The sequence below is a fragment of the Cetorhinus maximus genome, chromosome 1 (assembly GCF_964194155.1).
Source record: "Cetorhinus maximus chromosome 1, sCetMax3.hap1.1, whole genome shotgun sequence".
Lineage (NCBI taxonomy): Eukaryota > Metazoa > Chordata > Chondrichthyes > Lamniformes > Cetorhinidae > Cetorhinus > Cetorhinus maximus.
The window spans coordinates 130,783,140-130,808,604 of record NC_135879.1 but is presented as its reverse complement, the minus strand read 5'-3'; the positions used below and the strand labels follow the sequence as shown (position 1 = coordinate 130,808,604).

Genomic DNA, 25,465 nt, shown 5'->3' with positions numbered 1-25,465 from the left:
TATGACTCACTGGTGTCAGGTATCCCTTCCAATTTCAAATGCTGTGTTATCACTTCAACTACCTCTACTTTCTTTGCCCCTACAGTTAAACTCAACTGCAGCTTATCTGCCAATTCTGTTAACTTGCTCTTAGGTAACTTTTGTAACCCAGAGTTATATCTTCTACTCCCAGAAAAGTTTTAGCCATGGATAAAGTCATTTTTGCAGTCTCACCACTTTCAAGTCCCTCACACCAACTCCTGAGTTCAATGTGCTTCTTGTACTCGTAGCCTTAAGATTCACCAACTCCCAACCAATCAAGGGATTTCAAATATCCTGGTCAAGCACCCAATTTTGTTATGACGTGGCAGATGATGTGTGCCAGGCAGACCAAATCCACAAGGGAAACTTGGCCATGCTATCACAACTGTTTTGCAATTCGTGTTTATTATGAGATGTGTGCACTGATTTCAGAAATAATGAGTCTACTAAGGCCTTTAGAGATTTTAAAAATTAAATAAAAATATTTATTAAAAGATTCAAGTACATACATAAGACTACAATTACTTAATACTATAACAAATCCTAAAATTCCTAACTAACCTGACTCCCAATTTTACAGCCCCTTTAAGGCACAGTCCAAAATAGATTTTAAATTAAAAAAAAAACAAGCCATAAGTTATCACAGTACCCACTTGACTGTGGAATTCTCAAAAGTTTGTCTCCAACTTTAGTTATAAGACACAGCAGACTTATGCACAAACAGCCCGAAGGCTGTTTCACACACTCCTATTTGATCTTACATCCCCAATATAGCCTTTCATTCTCCTTTATATATGTTTCTCTCTCTTTAATATGTAAATTTCATTGTTTCATATGTCTTTGGAACTTTACCTTTCCCATAATAGGAAAATCTTTCATGTTGCCAATATTGTCAGTGGGAAAAATAAACATGCTGCTTAGCCTTGCTTATCTGGCTAGTTGTAAACATCCTAACATCCCTTTGAAATCCAAACAACCCTTTCACTTATCTAAAAATGCAAGCAGGGCTTATAATGTATTGAAATTAGCTTCCTGATGTGCAGTGGTAGGAAATGAGGCCCACCATTGACAGTTGGAGCGGACAATCACAAACTGGTTTTACAACGTGAAACCAATTTTTGTGATCTCCCGATATTTTCCACTCCCACCTACTGCAAACAGGAGTGGAAAATCCCAGCTATTGTCTTTGGCCCTCACCACAAACTCTGCTCCCTAAACATCCCTTTTTCTGGCAACTGTGAGGCTGAACTAAACCATTTGCAACCTTGATGTCACATTTGGCAACATGAGCTTCCGACCACATATCCATGACATCACTAGGACATTCTATTTCCACCTGTAACATCCTCTGCTGCCTCAGTTTACCTGCTGTGGAAACACTCATCCCTGCTTTTATTACTTTTAGATTTGGCTATTCCAATGCACAACTCACCAGCCTCCCCCCCATAAACCTGAGATCATTTGAAACTCTGCTGCCTGTGTCCTAATTTGCACCAAATCCAAATCAGCCATCACTCCATTGCTCACTCGCTGATCTACAATGGCTCCCAGTTAAGCCACACCTCTATTTTAACATTCTCATCTTTGTATTCAAATCCCTCCATGGCTTTACCCTGTCCCTATCCTAATCTTCTCCAGCCCACAATCCTCCAAGATATCTGCGCTCCTTTAATTCTGCCCTCTTCGGCAACCCGATTTTATTTGCTCCACCATTGGTGACCAGGCCTTCAACCGCCTGGGCCTGAAGCTCTGGAAATCCCTCCCTAATACTCTCTGCCTCTCTATCTTGTTTTCTCCTTAAAGATGCTCCTTTAAAACCTACCTCTTTGACTAAGATTTTGGTCGCCTGCCTATTATCTCTTTATGTGGCTTGTGTCATACTTTATAATTCTCCTGTGAAGCGCCTTGGGATGTTTTAAGTTAAAGGCACCATATAAACACAAGTTTTATTATGCTCTTCGACACTATCTGTAAAGCACTCTTAAGTATCAACAAGCTGCAAGATCATTTAATGAAAAATAAATTTTTGAACAAAGCAAAAACTCTGCATGAAGAACTATCCATGTATCTTACAACTACTAATTAAATATTAAGCATACCCAAAATGTTTGTGTTCAATTCTTCACTCTGTGCTCACATTGAAATGAAGCTCCACAGCAGAGTTAACTTAAATGAAAGCAGTTCACCCATGGTGTTTGGACAGCGCCTTCCAAACCTGCAACCTCTAGCACCAAGATGAACAAGGGCAGCAAACCACCACCTGCAAGTTCCCCTCTAAGTCACATACCATTTTGACTTGGAAATATATTGCCAATCCTTCACTGTTGCTGGGTTAAAATCCTGTCAGTCTCCAACAAGGGAGAGTCTAACCATTTCCCTTTGATATTCAATGGCAAATTTTACTTTGCTGTAAATAAGTGTCCATCTTCTGCTTGACTTCTACTCTGTACAGATAGCTTGAAGATTTTTTTAGACATTTGTGGTTTTTGGGCATTGCTGGCAATGCCAGCAATTATTGCTCTTGAGAAGGTGATTATTGGCCTTATTGAACCATGGTCCTCGTGATATAGATACATCCACAGTGCAGTTAAGGAGAGATTCCAGGATTTTAACCCAGCAACAGTGAAGGATTGGCAATATATTTCCAAGTCAAAATGGTATGTGACTTAGAGGGGAACTTGCAGGTGGTGGTTTGCTGCCCTTGTTCATCTTGGTGCTAGAGGTTGCAGGTTTGGAAGGCGCTGTCCAGACAAGTGGAGAGTATTCCATCACACTCCTGACTAGTGCCTTGTAGACGATGGACAAGCTTTGGGGAAATCAGGGAGGTGAGTTAACTACTCCAGACCTTGCAGTTTCTGAACCATTCTTGTGGCTGGTCCAGTTAAGTTTCTGGTCAATGGTGGCCTTCAGAAGATGTTGATGGTGGGAGCTCAGCAATGGTAATGCCATTGAATATCAAAGGGAAATGGTTAGACTCTCCCTTGTTGGAGACTGACATAGCCTGGCACTTATGTGGCACAAATGTTACTTGGCAAACCAACCTGAATGTTTTCCAGGTCCTGTTGCATGCATGCTTCATTATGTGGAATTATGAATGGGGCAGAATACAGTGTAATCATCAACAAACATCCACATTTCTGACCTTATGATGAAGGGAATGTCATTAATCAAGCAGGTGAAGATGGTTGGACCTAGGTCACTGTCCTGAGGAATACCTGCAGCAATCTCCTGGGGCTGAGATTAATGACCATCAATCACCGCCATCTTACTTTGTGCTAGGTATGACTCCAGCCACTGAAGAGGTTTTTCTCCCTACTTCCCATTGACTTCAATTTTACTAAGGGTGTCACCATTGGTCAAATGCTGTCTGGATGTCAAGGGCAGTTCCTCTCAACTCATGTTTGGAATTCAGCCCTTTTGTCCATGTGTGAACCTGTAATGAGGCCCAAAGTGGTCCTGGCAGAATCTAAACTGAACATCGGTGAGCGGCGTATCGGTAGTAAGCGCTGCTTGATACACTATTGACAACACCGTCCATCAATTTGCTGATGATCAAGAGTATATTGATGGGGTGATAATTGGCCAGACTTGGCTTTTCCTGCTTTTTTGTGGACAGGACATACTTGGGCAATTTTCCACATAGTTGGATAGATACCAATTTTGTAGCTGTACTGGAACAGCTTGGCAAGGTGTGTGGCTAGTTCTTGAGCACATGTCTTTAGCACTATAGCCTTAGGTGTGTCCAGTGTGTTCAGGCATTTCTTAATATTATGTGCAGTGAATCAAAGTGGCTGACCACAGGCATCTGATGGTGGTGAGGAACTCAGGATGAGGCCAAGATGGATAATCTACTTCACATTTCTGACTGAAGATGGTTGCAAATGCTACAGCTTTGTCCGTGCACTGTCATTCAGGATGGAGATATTTGTGGAACCTCGTCCTTCTATTGGTTATTTAATTGCCACCACCATTCACGACTGCGTTTGGTAGGGCTGCAGAGCTTTGATCTCATCTGTTTGTTCTGGGATTGCTTAATTTTTTCTATAGCATGCTACTTCTACTGTTTAGCATGATTGTAGTCCTGTGTTGTAGCTTCACTAGGTTAGTACCTCATTTTAAGGTATGCCTGGTGCTGCTCCTGCCATTCTTGTACAGTCCTCAGTGAGCCAGGGTTGGTTCATGAAAATGCTGGAAATACTCGGCAGATCTAGCAGCATCTGTGGAGAGAGAAACAGGGTTACCATTTCAAGTCAGTGACCTTTCATCAGAACCTGTTCCCTTGGCTTGATGGTAATGGTAGAATGAGGGATATGTTGGGCCATTAGGTACAGATTGTGGTTGAATACCATACAGTTGTTACTGGCCTACAATGCCTCATGGATGATTAAGCGGTTATATCTGTTCTGGATCTATCGCATTTAGGAATATAGAGAAACACACCACAATATCCTCGTCCTCAACGTGGAGGTGCGGCTTCATCTCCACAAAGACTGTGAGGATTCTTACCAATGCTATAGATAGATGTACCATCAACAGGTAGATTGATGAGGAAAAAGTCAACTAGAGTTCTTCCTTGCGTTGGTTCCTTTTCACCTGTCTTAAGCCCAGTCTGGCAGATATATATATCCTTTAGGATTCCATGAACTCAGTCAGTAGTGGTGTTATTGAGCCACTCTTGATAATGGATAAAGTTACCCATCCAGAGTACATTTTGTTCCCTAATACAAAAGCAAAGTACTGCGGATGCCAGAAATCTGAAAAAAAAATATGTTGGAAATACTCAGCAGGTCAGGCAGCATCTGTGAAGAGAATCAGAGTTAATGTTTCAAGTCAATGACTTTTCATCAGAACAGGACATTCTGTGCCTTTGCTGTCCTCAGTGCTTCCTGCAAGTGGTTTTCAATGTGGACAATTACTGAATCATGAGCTGACAGATTATGGTACGTTGTAATCAGCAGGTTGCATTGCCCATGTTTGACCTGATTCCATGAGATTTCATGGGGTCTGGAGTTGATGTTGAAAACTCCCAAAGCTACCCTCTCAATTGTACCCCGCTGTGCCATCACCTTAGGTCAGTCTGTCTTGCCAACGGGCAATGACATTCCCATGGATGGTGATGTCTGGGATATTGGCTGTAAGGTATGATTCTATGAGTATGACTGTTGCTTGACTGGTCAGTGGGAAGCTCTCCCAATTTTAGCAAAAGTCCCCAGGTACTGGTGAGGAGGACTTTTTGCAAGTCCGACTATGAAGGGTATGTTTTGTCGTATGCAATGCCTAGGTTGATGCTGGGTGGTCCATCTGTTGTATTCTTATTTAACATTTCCATAGCAGTTTAATGAAACTGAGTGCGTCGCTAGGCCATTTCAGAGGGCAGTTAGGAGTCAACCACACTGCTGCAGGTATGAAATCAAATGTAGGTCAGGCCAGTTAAGGACAGCAGATTTCCTTCCTTGAAGGACATTAGTGAACCAGATCTATTACAGTAATCTGTTACTGAGACTTGCTTTTTTTCATTCCAGTTTTATTTAATTAATTGAATTTAAATTTCCCAGCTGCTGTGGTGGGATTTCAACTAACGTCTCCAGAGCATGATATTACTCTAGCCTCTGGATTACTAGTCCAGTAACATTATCACTATGCTACCGTTCCCATGAGGACTTTTTTGCATGCAGAACTATGGACATAAATCTATGTCCCGCCATTCCTTGCTCAATTTGTTGTATCATGATACTGTCAGCTGTCTTGTGTTATTTTACGATTATTGAAGCAAAAAAGTGTCCATAAAGAAAACTAGAATACATTTGCAAGTTTCTGATGAGTTGTCAAGGAGAGGAACTCATTGGATTTAATACAAATAAAAAGAAAATCATGAAGAAAATATCAGGTCTTAAGGGAGACAAATCTCCATGAACTGAGGGTTTCTACTAAAAGGAAGTGAGGAAATTGTGGATGAATTGTTTCGAATTTTTAGATTTGTAAATTGTACCTTTGGGTTGGAAAATTCCAAGTGTGGCTCCATTATTTAAGAATTCAGAAGGGAAAGACTAGGAAATAACATATCTGCCAGTTTAACAAGCAGCTGTGGGGAAGTTACTGGAATATATCATTAGAGACAGCAACCAAGCACTTGGACAAGTATCAGTGTGGATTTGTGAAAGGTAGGTCACATCTGATTAACCCAGTATATTTTTTTTGAGGAGGTCATGAGCAACATTCCCCCTAATTTCTTTGTGGAATACATGGATAACTTATTTAAGTTTTCAGCCCTTTTGAATTTTTTGCACCACTGTGCACATACAATAATTTAAGGAGACCAACCTATGCAGAGTCTGGGGGCTTTTGGGTTGCTGCACAGCTTACAGGGAATAGTGGTCTTGAGTATTGTGTCTGTTGGTACTATCTTTATAAGATCTTCCAGAGACATTTGTAAAAGGTTCACACAAAAGATATTGGCAAAAATTACGCACATGGAATTGGAGGTAACCTTATGACAAGGGTTGGTAATTGGTTTGAAAGGAGGAACAGAGTAGAGATAAAGTGACATTCTGAAGAAAAACGAAGGCATCGGTTTTTCACCATATATATCCATGGCTCAGATGAAGTAATGGATTGTGGTTGACCTAAGTTTGCAGTTGACATTAACTGAAGACAGAGTAAGTGAATGGGAGCAGTAAATTACAGAGACATTGACAAATTAAGTGACATGAGTTCAATTTGGGAAGTGTGATGTTTTCTTTAAATCTCCACCTTATTAGAATATTCTATTGCTTTTCACCAAAAAAGCTTTGTATTTAAAAAATCGCATTCCACCTGTCTTGTGAATGCATTCAGGATTGTAATTATTTAATCTGAAGAGGCAATTTTGTCTTAAATTTAAAATACGCGCAAGGAAATTGAAAGCATCCCCTCACGATTTTCTTATCCCTTGAACTCACAGATCAAATACACCGTAGTTAATTTTTCTTCTTACATTGGCCTTTTTAATGGCTTGATCCACCTGCAGTTGCACTTACAGAGCACTGACTGGTCTTGCTGTTCTTCCATAAGTGTCAAGTCTTTCCACTGAGTGGACATATTCCCACTCCGGATTTCTTCTCCCAAAATGCAGGTATTACCTCACTCTAATCCACATTAAAATTGCTTCTTCCACGGGGCAGAATTCTTCAACCATATTAAACCATCTACCAACCACAGTAACCTGTGCTAGGACCGAGAAACGGTACAATAATCAAGGACGGAAAGTGCTGGCAGCTTACAGGAGAGGCGGCTCAAACCACAACGTTAGTCTTACTCCGCCCCTCCCCGAAAACACGAACGGCCAACTCTTCCATAAACTTCCGGCCAACACACCAACATTCCACACACTTCCTTTTTCAGCTTCAACTTCCCCAAATCGTCAACCACCCTCGCGCAGCCGCAGCTAGCTCCACCCAGCCATCATTCCCAACATGCCTTAGGCCACCATCTAACCAACCGAAAAGAGCCACGTGTCAGTCTCTCACCAGCGGAGCCTTTGGCCCCCTGCAGGCGTCTTCGGAATGTGCTTGTCAAGTGGCTTGTGGAATTTTCATATATTGAAATGACACCGCCGCAAATATTTTTTAAAAACAATTGTTTTGCTGTACGTTACATTCAAGTTCCATAGGCTACATTATAAAGTAATAATTTAGATTACGCTCCGACTCCTCTTGTGCTGACTCTGGTGAATCCTTCTCTCCCGGAGCGCGTGACCACTACCTGCACTCACCCACGTGGCGCGATATCGTGGCGCGTGTCCGATGACGCGCGCTGCGCGCGTCTCCCCGTACGAGCGCACAAGGACAGATGGCGTACATCCGGCTCCGGCTGTGGTACCTCCTCCTCCTTGTGACGTCCTTGTTGGTCTTGTATCAAAACAGTGGAGCAGAGGCGCAGCTGGGAAAGGGCTGGTTGTGGCGGAGATTTTGCGAACACGATCCCGGTAAGAGAATGTGAGCCTGCGGCGTTCTGAGAGATGTTGCAGCGTTAGCGTCTCATAAAGACATGAGGGACTGAGGGGTCCAGTTGGAAACCGGTCAACTCAGGGAAAGGAATGTCTGTAATCAGAGCTTTTAAAACAAATCCCAGTCACATTTGAAGGGATTCCAATTTATTGATGTCTCTGATGCGGATGTTATTATATCTGTTAATACCAACGTTATCATGTTTCGGGGATGTGATTAGGCAGTCCATAATGAGGCATTGAAGTTGATGTCTGGTTTTATTTATTTCTAACCGATTGTCTTAGTTTATTGTCATTAAATCTTAATGGCTTTCTCCGCACTTGGTGTTGTTTGTTGAAAGTGGGTGAAATAAGTTTTTTAAAGCTTGCCTCGTAGATTTCTCAGTTCGCAGTTTTTTTAAATTTAAAAACCTACGGATTGTTTACGTCGGGGCTGTGTTGCTCTATTGTAAATTGGTGGAAACTATCAGTGCACAATGTTTTTCTTCCGTTTTGGGGAGTGTTCCTGTGTGCACCAGTCAACACATTCCAATTCAGCATGTGCGAAGTCTAAATTATCATATTTCAAGATTTTGTATCATTATTTTAGGTCTGAATTGTCAATTATGTTTTTACATCGTTCCACGAACTTAAAACTCCGATCAAGCATAGGACGCAGGTGTAACATGGTTAAAGGAAATAGTAAAATCATAAGTACATTTAGAAAGTAGATTTGAAGTACTTCTAGTGAAAGTCATTTTCTATTCAAATTATACTTCCGATGGAGAAGTAAATTTATAAATAGATGCCCAAAAATTTGCATAACCGTGCAGCTGTTCTGAAAAGCTTTAGTGTACTGAGCTGACTTGTGTCTCTAATATGTCTAATGTTGAGATTAAACATCTACGTTTTACAGAAAATATAAAAATAACTTGCCTTTCATGGTATGTCACAAGGCATTTGCCGCCAGCAGAATACTTTTAAAGTGTAGTTGCATTACAGGGAAACATGGCAGGTAACTTGCACACAAGTTCCAAACTTAGAAAATTAAGTAAATATTAGATAATGTATTTTAGTGATATTGCTTGAGGAATAAAGGTTGGCCAGGGTACTGCTCTTTGAATAATGCCATTGGATCTCTTATGTGGATCTCAGAAGGCAGGGGCCTGAGTTTAATTTAGACATCCTAAACACTTACTTCATAATTGGAAATAGCTTACAAACAGCCAATGCTAAATCTGGGATCGATGACCAAAAGCCTGATCTAAAAGATGGCTTTTGATGAGGTTTTTATGGAGTAGAGAATTGTGGCAATGCTATGGTGTTCAGGGAGGGAATTTTAGAATTTTTATAATTCATTAGTAGAATGTGGGCTTTGCTGGCTGGGCCAGCATTTATTGCCCATCCCTAGTTGCCCTTGAGAAGGTAGTGGTGAGTTGCCTTCTTGAACTGCAGCAGTCTATGTGGTGTAGGTACACCCACAGTGCTGTTAAGAAGGGAGTTCCAGGATTTTGACCCAGGGACAGTGAAGTAACGGCGATATATTTCCAAGTCAGGATGGTGACTGACTTGGAGGGGAACATCCATATGGTGGTATTCTCATCCATCTGTTGCCCTTGTCCTTCTAGATGGTAGTGGTCGTGGGTTTGGAAGGGGCTATCTAAGGAGCCTTGGTGAATTCCTGCAGTGCATTTTGTAGATGTTACACACTGCTACTATTGTGTGTTGTTGGTGGATGTGGTGCCAATCAAGTGGGCTGCTTTGTTCTGGACAGCCATAGTCATAGAGGTCTACAGCACAGAAAAAGGCCCTTTGACCCATCGAGTCTACGCCAGTCAAACAAGCACCTAACTATTCTAATCCCATTTTCCAGCACTAGGCCCATAGCCTAGTGTCAAGCTTCTTGAGTGTTGTGGGAGCTGCACTCATCCAGGCAAGTGGAGAGTATGCCATCACACTCCTAACTTGTAGATGGGGAGTCAGGAGGTGAGTTTCTCGTCGCAGGATTCCTAGCCTCTGACTTGCTCTTGTAGCCATAGTATTTATATGGTTAGTCCAGTTCAGGTCAATGGTAACCCCCACAATCAACATCCTGGGGGGTTATCATTGAAATTGAACTGGACTAGCTATATAAATTGGGGTTGCAATAGTTAAAAACCCTGCACCAATAGTGAAGCACAGAGTGGGAGGGGACTTGAAAAGGCCAGCATCAATGGATGGAAGAGTTCAGTGAAGACCAGAGGAGGTTGCAGAGATATAATGAGTTTAAGATTAGGTCATGCAAGGGCTTGGAAGTTGAGGGGGAGGAGCTTAAATTTAATCTATTGCCAATGTAAGGAACATGGTTGTGCTTGTTGGAAACCAGTCATCTCAAACAGAACATTACTTGCAGGAGTTCCTTAGAGCAGCTTTTGAGGCCCAACCATCTTTAGCTTCATCTTCATCAATGACCTTCCCACCGATATAAGGTCAGAATTGGGGATGTATGCTGATGATTCAGTCAACTGAGTGTTCAGTTCCATGCACTTTTCTACCGATAATGAAGCAGTTCATGCCCACATGCAGCAAGCCCGGGGCAAGGCCCAGCCTCAGGCTGACAAGTGGTAATTAACATTTGTGCCAAACAATGACCAATTTTGACAAGAGAGAGCCTGACCACCTCCCCATTACAATCAATGGCATTATCATTGTTGAATCTGCCACCATCGACCTCCTTAGTGGGTGTGGGTGGGAGATGGGAGCAAGTTCACCATTGACTAGAATCTTAACAGGGCCAGCCACACACATACTGTATTTTGAGAGCAGATCTGAGGCTGGGTATTCTCTCATCTCCTGACTCCCCAAAGCCTTTCAGCACCAAAAGGAACAAGTCAGAGGTGAAATGGAATACACTCCACTCCCCTGGATGAAACTCCAATGACACTCAAGAAACTCCACATCATCTGGGAGACAGCCTACTTGATTGGCACCCCATGCAACATGTTAAGCATTCACTTCCTCCACCACAGATGCACTGTAATTGCAGTGTGTACCCCCCATCTATCAGGTGCACTGCAGCAACTTGCAAAAACTGCTTCCGCAATGCTTTACAAACCCACGACTTCTACCAATTAGAAGGGCAAGCAGGCATGTGGGAACACTGCCTCCTGAAAGTTCCTCTCCAAGTCGGAGCTACATCACTGATCCTTCACTGTCAGTGGGTTAACATTCCAGAATTCCATACTTTACAGCATTTTCACCAGACAGATTGCAGCGGTTCAAGAAGGCAGCTCAGCATGGCCTTCTCGAGGGCAATTTGCGATGGGCAATAATGCCAGTGACCCGCGTCCCATTAATGAGTAAAAAACGTTGACGTGGGCAAATGTCTTGGGAAAGTAGGACAGGATGTCAGCAGCTACATTTTGGGTGCTTATGCAAGATGACAGCAAGGAAAACATTAGTGTAATTGAGTCTGGCCTTAACAAGAATACAGATACAGGTTTCAGCAGAAAAGGTGCTGAGATAGGGACAGAGGTGGACAATATCCTGAAATAAAATTAGGTGTTCTTGGTGATGATTGAAGTTTCTTGGGCAAACAAACTAGCAGCCTTAACAGTTTGGTTCAGTCTGAATGAATGTTTGGGGAAGGGAATGGAGTCAGTGACAAGGGAGTAAATGTATGACAGGGATGTCAAAACAATGGCGTCCGTCTTCCTGATTTTGAGTTAGATGAAATTGAAATCTTCCAAGACTTGATATCAGAGAAGCTATCTGTCATCATCTGCCATCTGTGGAGTTGAGAGAGAAGGTAAGGAGTATAACTGTATATCAGTAGCATACTGTTGGAAGCTGGTTTGAGAATCTGGTAAACAAACCTAAAGTAATTGCAAATCAATGTTTGTTTAATCAGGTCATAGTGGGAAGTATTGGAAACTAAACAATGGGCTACCATTCAAACTTCATGGTGGAGACGGGAGGTTCTGTTTCCCCAGAACAAACTGGAGGTTTGAGAATTGGAGATAATTAGTTTAAATCGCTATCGGGGACATCCCAGGTACGCCACTTTGCCATGGGGATAGATTGCAGGAAGATTTTCTTTTTGGTTTTGGGTTCAATCTGGGTGATTTTTCTCACAGAAACAGGCAGCTGAAGACTGGGTCAGGAGATGTAAAGCAACTGGAACCAGTAGCAGAGGGCTATCAGGAACCAGAGTGTTTTTGATTTGGAGTCACTATGTAAGAATGCAGTGAAGCTTGAAATGGGGTGCCCACAATTGTGATGTGTTGAAGGAGAGTTAGAGAGTTTGCCTAGCTGGATGGTGGTGGAAGAACCCCAAGAAATCTCATACTTCGGAGAATAGTGGGAACACTGAGGAGAATCAAAGTGAATTCCTGAGAGCTGTGGCACACCTTGGTTTGGTTCCAGGAGATGTGAAGGAACCCTCAAAATCCTGTAAAGCATCGAACTCCTGATTCCTGAGTGGAAATAAAAGTAGAACGAGGAGTGTGCCGTTGACATTTTGAGGCTTAAACTATTAAGTGTTTACAAAATATAATGTTAATTTAGTAGCACTTGCTTTGTTTAACTCTTGTAAAAGTTTTTGTTTAAAATGTGAAATTTTGTGGTGTTATTCTTTCAATTAATAACTGGCCGTTCAGATTTCTTTTAAAATGTACTGGCCTACCAAAATCAGAACACCTCATTATAGAAATATTTGCCAGGATGCTATAAGGAATAAAAAAATATTGTTCGCTGAGGACAGGTTTTTTGCTTGAAAATCCTACTGGCAAAAGATTAGGCACTTAATTTGTGCATGATCAAATTTCACATTAAATTTATGATTAAGCTGTTGATTAATTCAGTATTTTTGAGCTATTAGTTTTTGGACCATTTAACTTGCCTTTGTCCTACATGTGTATAATTTACTAATCATAAGATACTTTATGCAGAAGAAGCATGGGCACGAGCTCCCACCATAAAAACCTGAAGGCGTGATTAAAATAAAATAACTTTCTAGAGTTGTTTTTCTCCTATTCTTAAAACACTGTCAAACATTAATGTAGCCAGAATTAAAGTCCATTTATATTATGGAAAACTTGTTTTTTTTTCTTTATGGAACTTAATGAGCACTTCCATGGGTTTTTCAATAGCCACCTGCTAGGAAGTCAGATGCTATTGTGGTTGATCTTTTGGAATATGTAATGCCATGAAACCCCATGGCTGCCCAAAAAGTCTTGGTTTGATCTGAATGTTTGGGGGATCATGTGGATGTAGGAAGAAGGGATGCACTGCATATCATTAATGGAAACAAACCTGTAACTAAAACTAGCATGATGGGCAGTGTGAGTGATCAAAATTTCACCTGATTGCAATAAGGTTCCTTTTAAGGTTGGATTGTTAGTTAAATATAGATAGAGTTTTATCCTTACTGAAATGAGAATGCTTAGTGCTGACATTAGGTGAAATTTTATGAAAATATTTTACCATAAAACACTGACATCCCCTTGTCCTCCTCTTTCTCTGCCCTCTCTTTCCCACCCCTCCACACACACGCACCCCCCCGCCAAACCCAAAGAGCCCCAAAACTTGTTCATTCCAAGCAGAGGAGAAACTTGAATGTTGGGGAAGGGGAGCTCAATTAAAACCGGCTCGAGAATTAGCAACCCATGATCTGTAAGCTTGTTTTGTGTGTTTAGACCAATTTTACCCCCAGATCTTTTATGAAACTTGGTTAATATGTTTGTATCAGTTCCAATATAAAACTAGAAGGACTTAGCGATCAATTTGTCTAGGGAGGAGTGTGTAGATAGCCTGGATCATGTTGAGATCAAAAAAGAGGTGTTAGGCATCTTGGAGAATATTAAGGTGGATAAGTCCCCAGGGCCAGATGGGATCTACCCCAGAGTACTGAGGGAGGCAAGGGAGGAGATGGCTGGGGCCTTGACAGAAATCTTTGTATCCTCACTGGCTACGGGTGAGGTCCCAGAGGACTGGAGAATGGCCAATGTAGTTCCATTGTTTAAGAAAGGTAGCAGGGATAATCCAGGAAATTACAGGCCGGTGAGCCTTACATCAGTGGTAGGGAAATTATTGGAGAAGATTCTTCGTGACAGGATTTACTACCATTTGGAAGCAAATGGGCGTATTAGTGAGAGGTAGCATGGTTTTGTGAAGGGGAGGTCGTGTCTCACCAACTTGATCGAGTTTTTTGAGGAAGTGACAAAGATGATCGACGATGGAAGGGCAGTGGATGTTATCTACATGGATTTCAGTAAGGCCTTTGACAAGGTCCCTCACGGCAGACTGGTACAGAAGGTAAAGTCGCACGGGATCAGAGGTGAACTGGCAAGATGGATACAGAATTGGCTTGGTCATAGAAGTCAGAGGGTAGCAGTGGAAGGGTGCTTTTCTGAATGGAGAGCTGTGACTAGTGGAGTTCTGCAGGGATCAGTGCTGGGACCTTTGCTGTTTGTAGTATACATAAATGATTTGGAGAAAAATGTAACTGGGCTAATTAGTAAGTTTGCAGACGACACTAAGGTTGGAGGAGTTGCAGATAGTGAAGAGGATTGTCAAAGGATACAATGGGATATAGATCGGTTGGAGACTTGGGCAGAGCAATGGCAGATGGAGTTTAATCCGGACAAATGCGAGGTAATGCGTTTTGGAAGGTCTAATACAGGTAGGAATTATACAGTAAATGACAGAACCCTTAAGTGCATCGACGGGCAGAGGGATCTGGGTGTACAGGTCCACAGGTCACTGAAAGTAACAACGCAGGTGGATAAGGTAGTCAGGAAGGCATATGGCATGCTTGCCTTCATCAGTAGGGTTATTGAGTAAAAAAGCTGGGAAGTCATGCTGCAGCTGTATAGAACCTTGGTTAGGCCACACTTGGAATATTGCGTGCAATTCTGGTCACCACATTACCAGAAGGATATGGAGGTGTTGGAGAGGGTGCAGAGGAGGTTTACCAGGATGCTGCCGGGTCTGGAGGTTATTAGCTATGAGGAGAGGTTGGAGAAACTCGGATTGTTCTCACTAGAGCGACAGAGATTGAGGGGCGACTTGATAGAAGTTTACAAAATTATGAGTGGCATGGACAGAGTAGATAGTCAGAAGCTTTTTCCCAGGGTGGAAGAGTCAATTATTAGGAGACATAGATTTAAGGTGAGAGGCGAAAACTTTAGAGGAGATATGCGGGGCAAGTTTTTTTACACAGAGGGTAGTGAGTGTCTGGAATTCGCTGCCAGAGGAGGTGGTGGAAGCAGGTACGATAATGGTGTTTAAGAGGCAGCTTGACAAATACATGAATAGGATGGGAATAGAGGGATACGGACCCCGGAAGTGCAAAATGTTTTAGTTTGACAGGCAATATGATCAGCGCAGGCTTGGAGGGCCGAAGGGCCTGTTCCTGTGCTGTACTTTTCTTTGTTCTTTGTACGTGTAATTTGCATATGCAAAGTAATGAGCGATGTAATTTTGCAAACCTTGGACTTGCACTATAGGACTTACACTTTAAAAAGACAGATAAGTAGCAATTTACAGAACATGGTTTGATAAATATACTTGTTACATTATCTGCTCAAACAGAAAAAAGCTAATTTAAAATTGCTATTAAATAAGCTGCTATGAATTTGCTTTGTGACTAATGAACAATTTTAACAAAAATTTTTTAAAAGGCAGATGCTGGAAATCTGAAGTTAAAAATGAAAAATGCTGGAAACACTCAGCGGGCCAGACAGCATCTGCGGAGAGGGAAATGGCATTAATATTTCAGGTTGATGAGCTTTCACCAGAACTGAAGGAATATCAGAGTAATCTTAATGTTGTCAACATTTTGGGTTTGTTGCTGCAAATTGGATGAATTTGTGTAAAGTGTTACACAGCACACTATGTAACTTTATTTAAAATTGAAGCTGCATTGTACTAATGCAAGTAAAAAAACAAATGTTTACATTAGTAGAGACTCTTGGATGATGTAAATATAATAATTATATTAATTATGTGAAATGATTAAATTTTTATACAAAGAACTTTATACGTAAGAACGTACAATTAGGAGCAAGGGTAGGCCATTCGGCCCTCGAGCCTGCTCTGCCAATCAATAAGATCACGACTAATCTGATTGTGGCCTGAACTCTACATTTCGCCTATCCCCGATAGCCTTTGACTCTTGTTAGTCAAGAGTCTGTCTACCTCTGCCTTGAAACTATTCAGTGACACTGCCCCCACTGCTCTCCGGGGTAGAGAGTTCCAAAGACTCAACCTTCTTGAGAGAAAAAATGTCTTTTCATTGCTGTCTTAAATGGGAGACCTCTTATTTGTAAACGGTCTCTCCTAGTTCTCGTCCTTGCCTTGTGGGGAAACATCCTTTCAGCATACCCTGTCAAGTCCCCTCAATTTTATATGTTTCAATAAGATCACTTCTCGTTCTTCTAAACTCTAATGGACACAGGCCTAGCCTGTCCTACCTTTCCTCATAAGATAAGCTGCCATTCCAGATATCAGTCGAGTGAAGAACCTCTGAACTGCTTCCAACGCATTTATATCCTTCCTTAAATAAAGAGACCAAAGTTGTACACAGTATTCCAAATGTAGTCTCACCAATGCTCTGTATAACTGTAACAAAACATCCCTTTTTTTATATCTCATTCCCCTTGCAATAAACAGCAACATTCCATTGTTTATCTAAAAAATCATTTTTAATTTCATTCATACTAGTAAGCAGGTGAATTTGTAGAACTACTGCCAATACTTTATAGCAAGAGTGCCCTGGGTTAACCAAGTTGACAATTTCCTTTTGGTAGCTTTCTTCCCAACCCATCCAGCAACTGGTAAGAAGTGATACACCAACATGCTGGAGATTTGGGACTTTTTTTTACAATGTTTAAATTGCAGAACTGTTCCTACTTCAGGTTAGTCCTTAATGTATTTCAGTCCTGGAATTTATCCTATTCAAGTTGCAGGATCTATTCAGGACAATTGGGGAAATAGCTAAACACAGACCATTGTTGAAAATTGAGAAATGTCATTCATGTTATTTTGACCATGATGTTGATCTTGATGTTAAGAGCAGAAGAGAGCATCACAATGTTTTTTTTTTAAAAAGCCTAAGCTCTGTGATTCCTTACGGGCAAATTGATGGTTCAGCCTACCTGCAGGCAAAAAAAGGTGGTGACTTGCAACATCAACGTGGCAATTTGGTTCAGGGAAAAACACCTCCTTCATGCAAATCTGTTGCTGAAATGTAGTCTGAGGTGATCTGCCTGCAGATTTATTTTGATTGTCTGTAAGCCATTTTGTTATTTCTTTTTAAAGTTAACAGATACTTGCCATGGTTTTGTGACTTCAGACAAGTTGTTAAGCATCCTGTTTAAGTCTGGTTCAAAGGTCCTGCAGAATAACAGTGCAGAATAATGGTGAAACTGCAGATGGGACATCTTTACTCAAAAAATGCCTGATCCTTTAACTTCAAAATTAAATCATTCATTTGTGTATTTAATATATCAAACTACACACTAGAGAAATGCATTTTGTTCCATAAGTGCTGCTTATTTTCTTTACGCTTGAATACATTGAGTATCCTGGTGATCTGGTTACGATGGCTTTAATAACAAAAATAAATCTCTTTGGATTCCAATGGTCATCCAAACCCGGTGATTAGATTATTTCCTTGAAATCAATCAACAGCACTTTCTTTACATTTTTAAAAACTTGTCCAATATATTCTTGATACCATATGTGTATGGAACATAGGACTTGGAAGCAGGAGTAGGCCATTCAGCCCTTTGAGCCTGCTCCGCCATCTGATAAGATCTGGTTGTGATCTCAACTCCACTTTCCTGTCTGCCACCAGTAATCCTTGATTCCCTTGTCTATCACAAATCTGTCTATCTCTGCCTTGAATAAATTCATTAACCCAACCTCTGCTGCTTTCAGGGGAAGAGAATTCCATGTAACTAATGACACTTTGAGAGAAAAAATAAATTCTCCCCACCTCCATCTTAAAGGGTACCCTTAAACTGTGACCCCCTAGGTCTAGTCTCTCTCTCAAGTGGAAACGACCTCCTGGTATCTACCCTATCAAATCCCCTCAGGATCTTATATGTTTCAATAAGGTCACCTCTCATTCTTCTAAACTCCAATGGGTATAGGCCCAACCTGTTTACCTTTCTTCATAAGATAAGCCTGCCATCCCAGGATTGAGTCAAATGAACCTTCTCTGAACTACTTCTAATGTAATTATATCTTCCTTCAAATAAGGAGACCAAAACTGTACACAGTAGTCCAGATGTGGTCTCACCAGGGCTGTATACAGCTTCAGTAAAACGTCCTTACTTCTATATTCCATTCTCCTTGCAATAAGTGCCAACATTCTATTTGCCTTCCTAATCACTTGCTGTACCTACAAACTAACTTTTTGTGATTCATGTTCCAGTTCACCCAGATCCCCCTCTGCCATCTCTATCTCAGTTGAAATAAAATGCTGCTTTTCTATACTTATGAATAGTATGAATAAACTATTTGCATCAGCAAGGAAAATACTGCGATGAATATTTTTTAAAAAGAAATCTCCATTCGCTAATTGTAAAATGAGAATTTTTAATGAAGATACAAAGATGGCATTACTGTTATATTGTTAATCACTAATTTGTGCAACAACCTAGCTTCTGATCAACATTTTACGTTAACCTTTATCACTTCCATCACCTTTAACTAATGGAAGTGGTGGACGCAAACTGAGTAAGATATTTGGTCTGCTTCACTTGTGGGTTAACAGGTTACCTAAAAGATCTTATTGTAGCTTTAATTTCCACATATATTTTGTATTTCAAGTATTCTGAAAGATTTGCTAATTAATAGGCTACAAATTTAAAAATTTTAAATTGTAAATGACTGCTTGGCTGAATTAGGGTCTTGAGTTGAGTCCCTATTGTTTCTATTATAATTGTTCTCATTGCCTTAATTACTAGACACTGGCTGGAGGAACCTTGCCCTGCCATGGCGGAAGGTGGTTATGACCCTTGTGAATGCATCTGTTCACATGAACATGCGATGAGAAGGCTGATAAACTTGGTAAGAAATTGCATCCTATAATTAAAATTTATGTAAATAAACTTCCTTAATTTAAAGGGATGGCAGAAAGATTTAAAATCGAAACTTAATAAAACTTTTCTTTTAAAAAAGAGGAAACAATGGCCTTTTATATAGCATCTTGTCACAATTTTTAAATTTTGAAGTGTACCCACTTATTATGGGGGTAAATGTGGTAGCAGGTGTTCAGAGAACATAGTATAAAGAGAAAATGATATGGAATCACAGAATGGTTACAGCACAGAAGGAGGCTATTTGGCCCATCATGTCTGCGCTGGCTCTCTGAAGGAACAATTCACCTAATGCCACTCCCCAGCCTTCTCCCTGTAGCCTTGCGCATTCTTTCTTGTCCAACATATGGCTGACAGCCGGATGCAGCCTATGCAGCCCCTTTTTCCGGCCCCCGGAGCCAGTTTTTGAAAATTCCGGTCAAACAGGTGAGTTTGAATGGAAGATTCGGCATGGAGCTGCTCCCCCAATCTCAGACTGTTTCTCTCCTCCATTTGAGGGAGAGAAATCGTCTCTGACTGGAGAAGCAGCGAACATCGGCATTGGTGTGCTGAGTGCTCCCGGGCTGAGGGAAGCTAAGGTGTGGCAGGGCTGGAGCCCGGCAAGCTGGTGAGGATTGGGGCGGGGGTGGGGGGGTGCAGTTAGGTTCTTCCTTGCACCCAGTTTCAGGCTTCTCACTCACTCTCATCACCACGCACCCACTCACTGAGTGAGTGAGTGAGCACCCTGAGACTGGGAGTGAGTTGGACATGCACTCTGACCCTCTCACACTCTGGTCATTTTTATTAATTATTATTTTTTAAAAATTAACAATTTATTGCCATGACATTGCTGTACTTTTGCTCTGCAACTGTTTCTTTCCTTAAAACCTCAACTTAAAAAAAAATTTAGTTTATTGTTGTGCCAAACCTTATCTTTCTGAAATTTGCTCATTAGCTCTTGAGTGAGAAAAATATGCAAATCTGCCCCCGCCGCACCCCCCCGAGCGGAAAGGTTGGACAAGCCTGTTTTAAATAATAAATTACCAATTATTTTTTGTTTTTGGTAATGTTGACTGAGATGAATATTGGCCAATATTTGGAGGAACTCCCTGTTCCTCTGCACATAGTACCTTGTATTTTTTTTAGTTGCCTATATCCAACTGATCAGGCAGATTGGTCTCATGAGAAAAGGTACCTCTGATTGCCTGAAATAAAAAAAACAAAAGTGCTAGAAAAACTCAGCAGGTTTAGCAGCATCTGTGGGGAGAGAGAAACAGAGTTAACTCCGAAGAAGAGTCTTATTGGACTCAAAACGTTAACTCAGTTTCTCACTCCACAGGTGCTGCCATACCTGCTGTTTTTTTCCAGCATTTTCTCTATTTATTTCCGATGTCCATTATTCGCAGTATTTTGCTTTTATCCCTGAGTGCCTGTCTGGTCTGCACTTAATTCCTGGAATGAGGCTTAGGCCCTCTCATAAGCTCCTAACTTGGAGTTGTAAGTATTACAAGTTGACACTGAATGCATGAACAAAAGTGGATATTTTATCCATATAAGGATGCCACAGACAAGCATTGGGGGGCAATAGATTTTTTAATATAATTGTCACTATCATGTAACATGCGGCACCTTTTTTTGGTTTAGGTTTCCTTTCCTTTCCCCTTTCACTACTTTTGCAAGTACCGCACTTATTGTTAAGCTAACTAGTCAAGAAGGACTCAAACCTTTCATGGCTGTTGTGAATGTAGTTATGAACGCCGAACTTGAAGCTTACTGCTGTAAGGTAGTCCTGCTAGTTTACCATTTTCTGAAGAAAGCTTCCACAAAAAATGCAAAGATATTCAAATTTCAGTAAAGGGTAAGATTTGGACCATAGGGATCTGGTGTAAATTCCTTTAGAAATATCTCCTCGGTGACAATATTATCTAATGGCTTCAATTTTAAAAAATTGCAGATCTTTAGTACTATCATTACCACTTCTGTTGCCTTCTATTCCATGAAATCTTTGTCATTTCTGCCCTCCAAACTATCCCTGACCTTCTATTCTGCTCCACCTGCCCCTCCTCCCTGTATTCACAGCATAAAACCCATTACATTCCTACTTCTGTCTAGTTCCGAAGAAGAGTCATATTGGCCTAATCGGAAGATGAGGTGCTTTTCCTCGAGCTGGCGTTGTTAATATGTTAATATCATGTAACTGGATATTGGATCTTGTCTTCTGTACAATCGTTGAACACAGAAGAGAAGGAAGAAGCCAAACAGATGGAGTTAATTAAATAATCATACCTCTGTCATGAAAGAATTTAACTCTCAGGAGATATATATATGCTTAAGCAAATGAGGAACTGAAACTTTAAATTAGTAGTTACTTTTTGTTTTTTTTGTCAGTTTGAAGTAGAAACTTTGTTATTCAATTCCTATGATTTATGTTCACACAAACCTGCAGTAAATTCTGGGGGATTACTCATAATTCAGAATAAAATTATATCAGTAGTTCTGGGAACTGTTAGTTAAGAGATCAACAGTAGGTCAGTACAAATGGCTGATCAAATGCTCTTGATTGTTAATATGATGAATAATGTGATCGAACCTGTCCAACATTTTGTCTCTCTGGGTTAGTATTCTGCATAATTTCTGGGGTGTCTCATCTGTGCCTGAATACTAGTGTTAGTGATGAGTTAAGGGAGGGAAGAGGTAAAGGAGCAGGTATTACACCACCTGCAATTGTATGGGAAGGTGCTGTGGAAAGGGATGAGATGCTGGGGGTGTTAGAGGAGTGGACCAGTATGTCACGGAGGGAACGGTCCCTTCGGAATGCTGATGGGGGAGGTGAGGGGAACATACAAACAAGGAGCAAGAGTAGGCTATTTGACCCTTTCAGCCTACTCCACCATTTAATAAGATCATGGCTGATCTGGAAAATGTGTTGAGTGGTGGCATTGTGCTGGAATTGGCAGAAATGGTGAATGATCCTTTGAATACGGAGATTTGGGAGGGTGGAAAATTAAGATAATGGGAATCCTATCATGATTCTGGGAGGGAGAGGAAGGAGTGAGGGCAGAAGTGCGGGAAATGGGTCGGGCATTGTTGAGGGCCTTGTCAAGCACAGTGGGGGTGGGAATCCTTGGTTGAGGAGAAAGGAAGACATGTCAGAAGCGCCAGTGTGAAAAGTGGAATCAGCAGAACAGATGCGATGGAGAATGGAATGGAGTCCTTAACAGGAAGCGGGGTGTGAAGAGGTGTAATCGAGGTAGCTGTGGGAGTCTGTGGACTTGTAATGAATATTGGTAGACCCTATAAATGCTACTGGGTTCCTAATGCAATTTTAAATGCCTTCTGAGCAGATATTCTGTCGGTGAAGCCTAGGGGACACCTAGCAGGGAGGCTGTTAAACTTAGTTTTGTTTTAAATGCTTGTCCATGCCCCACAAAAATAGTTTGGATCTCTGCCATCGTGGGCTCCCCCTCCCTATTGGAACTTCAAAGCCTTCTGAACCCTCACCCCATCATCCAGAAACATTTAACTTGATTCAAGAAATATTTAAAATGATGCAATAAGAGAAATTAAAGATTTTTTGATCGGGCTAAAGTAACTAAAACATGGAACCATGAAATTCTATGGGATTCTATTGGTTTTTCACCGTTATTCTGGTGGAAATCTTGAAAAAGCAACAGTAATGGGATGAATATGGCCTTTCACATTCCTTCCCTTTGGGTTCTGACAATCTCCTGTCAGAGTTACAAGAAGAGATCAGTAGAACCCTTATGAGGTTTCAGGTCAAAAATTTCCCATCTAAGCAATTAATAAAAACTTGTATTTATATAGGGCTGAATTTTCCGGCTGGGGGGTGGGGGGGTGCGGAGCAGGCAGGGGTGTGTGTGGACCCGATCGCTGCCTGCGATCGGGTCTGCGCCACCATTTTAGGTGGGTGGCCAATTAAGGCCCGCCCAGCGTGAATCATGGCTCCCGAGGTTTGCAATGATTGCCGGGTCCAATGGTGACCTGGAGGCTTGCTTTAAAATGTTGCTGCAGCCTTTCCAAGGCTGTGAATCATGGCCAGTGGAAGGGCTTCCCAGAGCGCTGCTGGTGAGCAGGCCAGGCAGGAGGGTAGGGCAGGGGGGGCACTGCGCCCTTCATTTTTCCAATTATTGCCTTGCTGCCCTCCTCGAGGAGATGGCGGGAGGTGCTGGTACCCCAGGACCGGAAGAGGAAGCCCCCCCACATGACCAAACGTGCCTGGGAGGAGGTGGCGGAGGTGGTGAGCTCCCGCGATGCGGCGCACCTGGATCCAGTGACGCAAGCGCTTCAACGACCTGTTGCGCTCAGGAAGGATGAGTACCGTGTTGGCATTGGACACTTTACCCAGCAGGTAGGCTTCCCCCCCTGGTGCACCCCCCTGCCAAGTCTGAGTTCAGTGACTGCATTGAATCATTGACGGCATATATCCTTTGCTGGGTGGGCCAGCAGATATTGCCCATGCCAAGTTCACCCTGGGAGGGTGGTGAAGAGATGGGTTCTGCACCCACAGCATGTGGAACACTGAGACCCACATTACTGGTTTGGGGGCAATCTGGAGGAGCTGCACCTAGGGGCTGTGCTTGAACTCCAGGACATGTCAAAGTCAGGATGATGACATGCTGGGAGAGGAACTTCAATGTAGCCAGGCACCGATCGATCTGCTGTCCTCTACGCTCCACGTGCTTGCACCTCCTTGCTATGGAATGTTAGACCGTGTGGTGCCAAATGTGATGTAGGCAGCATTTGGCCAAAGAGGTGGGGGTGCGGGGACAGATCTAGCATCTTTGTGTGAGTGTTCAACTCAACTCAACTCCAGTGAGAAGACACTGGAGGCCTGCAATGTCCCACTCTGGTTGGGATGGGCCATCCGCAAAGAGTGTTCAGGTACAATTAGCACTTTTCAGGAGAAGAATGCACAATGCCGCCGAATGGGTGAGGACTGGTGGCGGGCCAGCACAGTTAGCGATTCTCAGCCATTTCGAGCAGGAGGCCGTAAATTTGGAGAGGAGCCATGCACCCAGGTCCACTGGTGTCGGTGAGGCTGGGGTGCCATGACCAGGTATGTTTGCCCAGCATTGAGGTCACCATTGTTCTCCCAAAAGCCATGGCAGTGCTGAATGTTCAGTGATTGAAGTTTGCAACAAGACTTGACTATTGCTTATGGAAGGATGAGCGCATAATGATCTGGGAGACAGGGATACACATTGACATTGTCTCCACGTTAACTGATGCAATATCCTTGTTCTTCCTTTCAGTATCAGTGGAGCAGGGCTGGGAGGAGGAGCAGCAGAGGCCCCCACCTCACACCTGAGGGGCCTGAAGTCACACCAGCATCACACCATCTCTGCCAGGCAGGCATCAGTGCAGTTACTAGCACCTTGGTGGGAATTAGAACATTGACTGGTGTCCCGGGGCACAGCGGTGAGGGAACTTCACAGTTGCTGGAGGAGCTGGCAGAGACTGTGTGTGCCCATGGCGCCAGCAGTCGGAGGACTGCAGGGGACCAGGCACATGCTCAGTCGGTGCCTGATGATGTGTCTCTGGAGTCGTCCGCGAAGCAGCAAGCGCAGGAAATGCGGCCGTGTGTGCGGGAGAATCTTTGGGAGATACATGAGGCTATGCTTGGCTTGGTGCCCATGGTGGAGGAGTCTACACGGATTATCGCTGAAGCAATGAGCCTCATGTCCGAGCGCCATGCATCCCCCATGGAGAGAGTGGAGAGGCTCCTCCAGGAGACTCATCAGGGCTTCTTGGGGATGCGCTCGGACCAGCAAGACTTGACATCAGCATTGATCTCAGCTGGTCAGTGCCAGTGTGGGAAATGGTCTGGGCACCAAGTTCCCCAGCTCAGTGCCTATCCATCCACAGTGAGCAGGGAGGTCCAAAGCGACCTCACGTCGGCTCAGCAGCTGCCTGCCGTCTCTGTGGGCTCCTCTCAGAGCGCTCCGGATGAGGGCGGCAGCTCCTCCGCCCCTCTGCCAGTGACCACTACATCCAGTGAGGCTGTGACGACTGGGGAGACGCCAGCTGTGGAACTGGCCACTCCCTCCCAGGCCAGCACAAGCTCCACAGGCCAGAGGACAACCGCCAAGGTCATCGAGGCCAACAGGACAGCAGAGTCAGCAGGCTGTCTCAGATGCCACTCCCAGCAAGGGGACAGCACCAAGATGTAGCACCTGAAAACGTGAACATAAACCTGTGGTGTGCCTAAGGCACCTTATCTCTGGTGCTTTTGTGTTTGCCCCCAATGAGGTTTTTATGAGTTGGTGTGATTTTTAACACCTTTTTTCATTTTGTTTTATTAAGTTTCTTTGGTTGCAAAAATAAACTCAGACATATCGCCACGGCTGAGGATGCCTGTTTTGTTCTGCGGGTGGATGGTTTCCAATAATGTAAT

General features: G+C 42.7%; 1 protein-coding gene and 1 long non-coding RNA gene across 2 annotated transcripts in view; one reads left to right on the top strand and one right to left on the bottom strand.

The window, feature by feature from the left end:
- Positions 1-3,963: 3,963 nt before the first annotated feature.
- Positions 3,964-7,586, bottom strand: LOC144683477 (uncharacterized). The gene is made up of 3 exons (XR_013577268.1): positions 6,995-7,586; positions 4,460-4,775; positions 3,964-4,228 (listed from the first exon to the last, which is right to left on the bottom strand). It is a non-coding gene; the product is annotated as an uncharacterized LOC144683477 (long non-coding RNA).
- Positions 7,587-7,849: 263 nt separating this feature from the next.
- Positions 7,850-25,465, top strand: part of smim14 (small integral membrane protein 14) — a 56,027-nt gene continuing 38,411 nt past the window's right edge. Inside the window, exons 1-2 of the mRNA XM_078546522.1 lie at positions 7,850-7,984; positions 18,940-19,042. Of these exons, the coding sequence (XP_078402648.1) occupies positions 18,968-19,042 (75 nt within the window). The 5' untranslated portion in view covers positions 7,850-7,984; positions 18,940-18,967. The remainder of the gene's footprint in view (positions 7,985-18,939; positions 19,043-25,465) is intronic.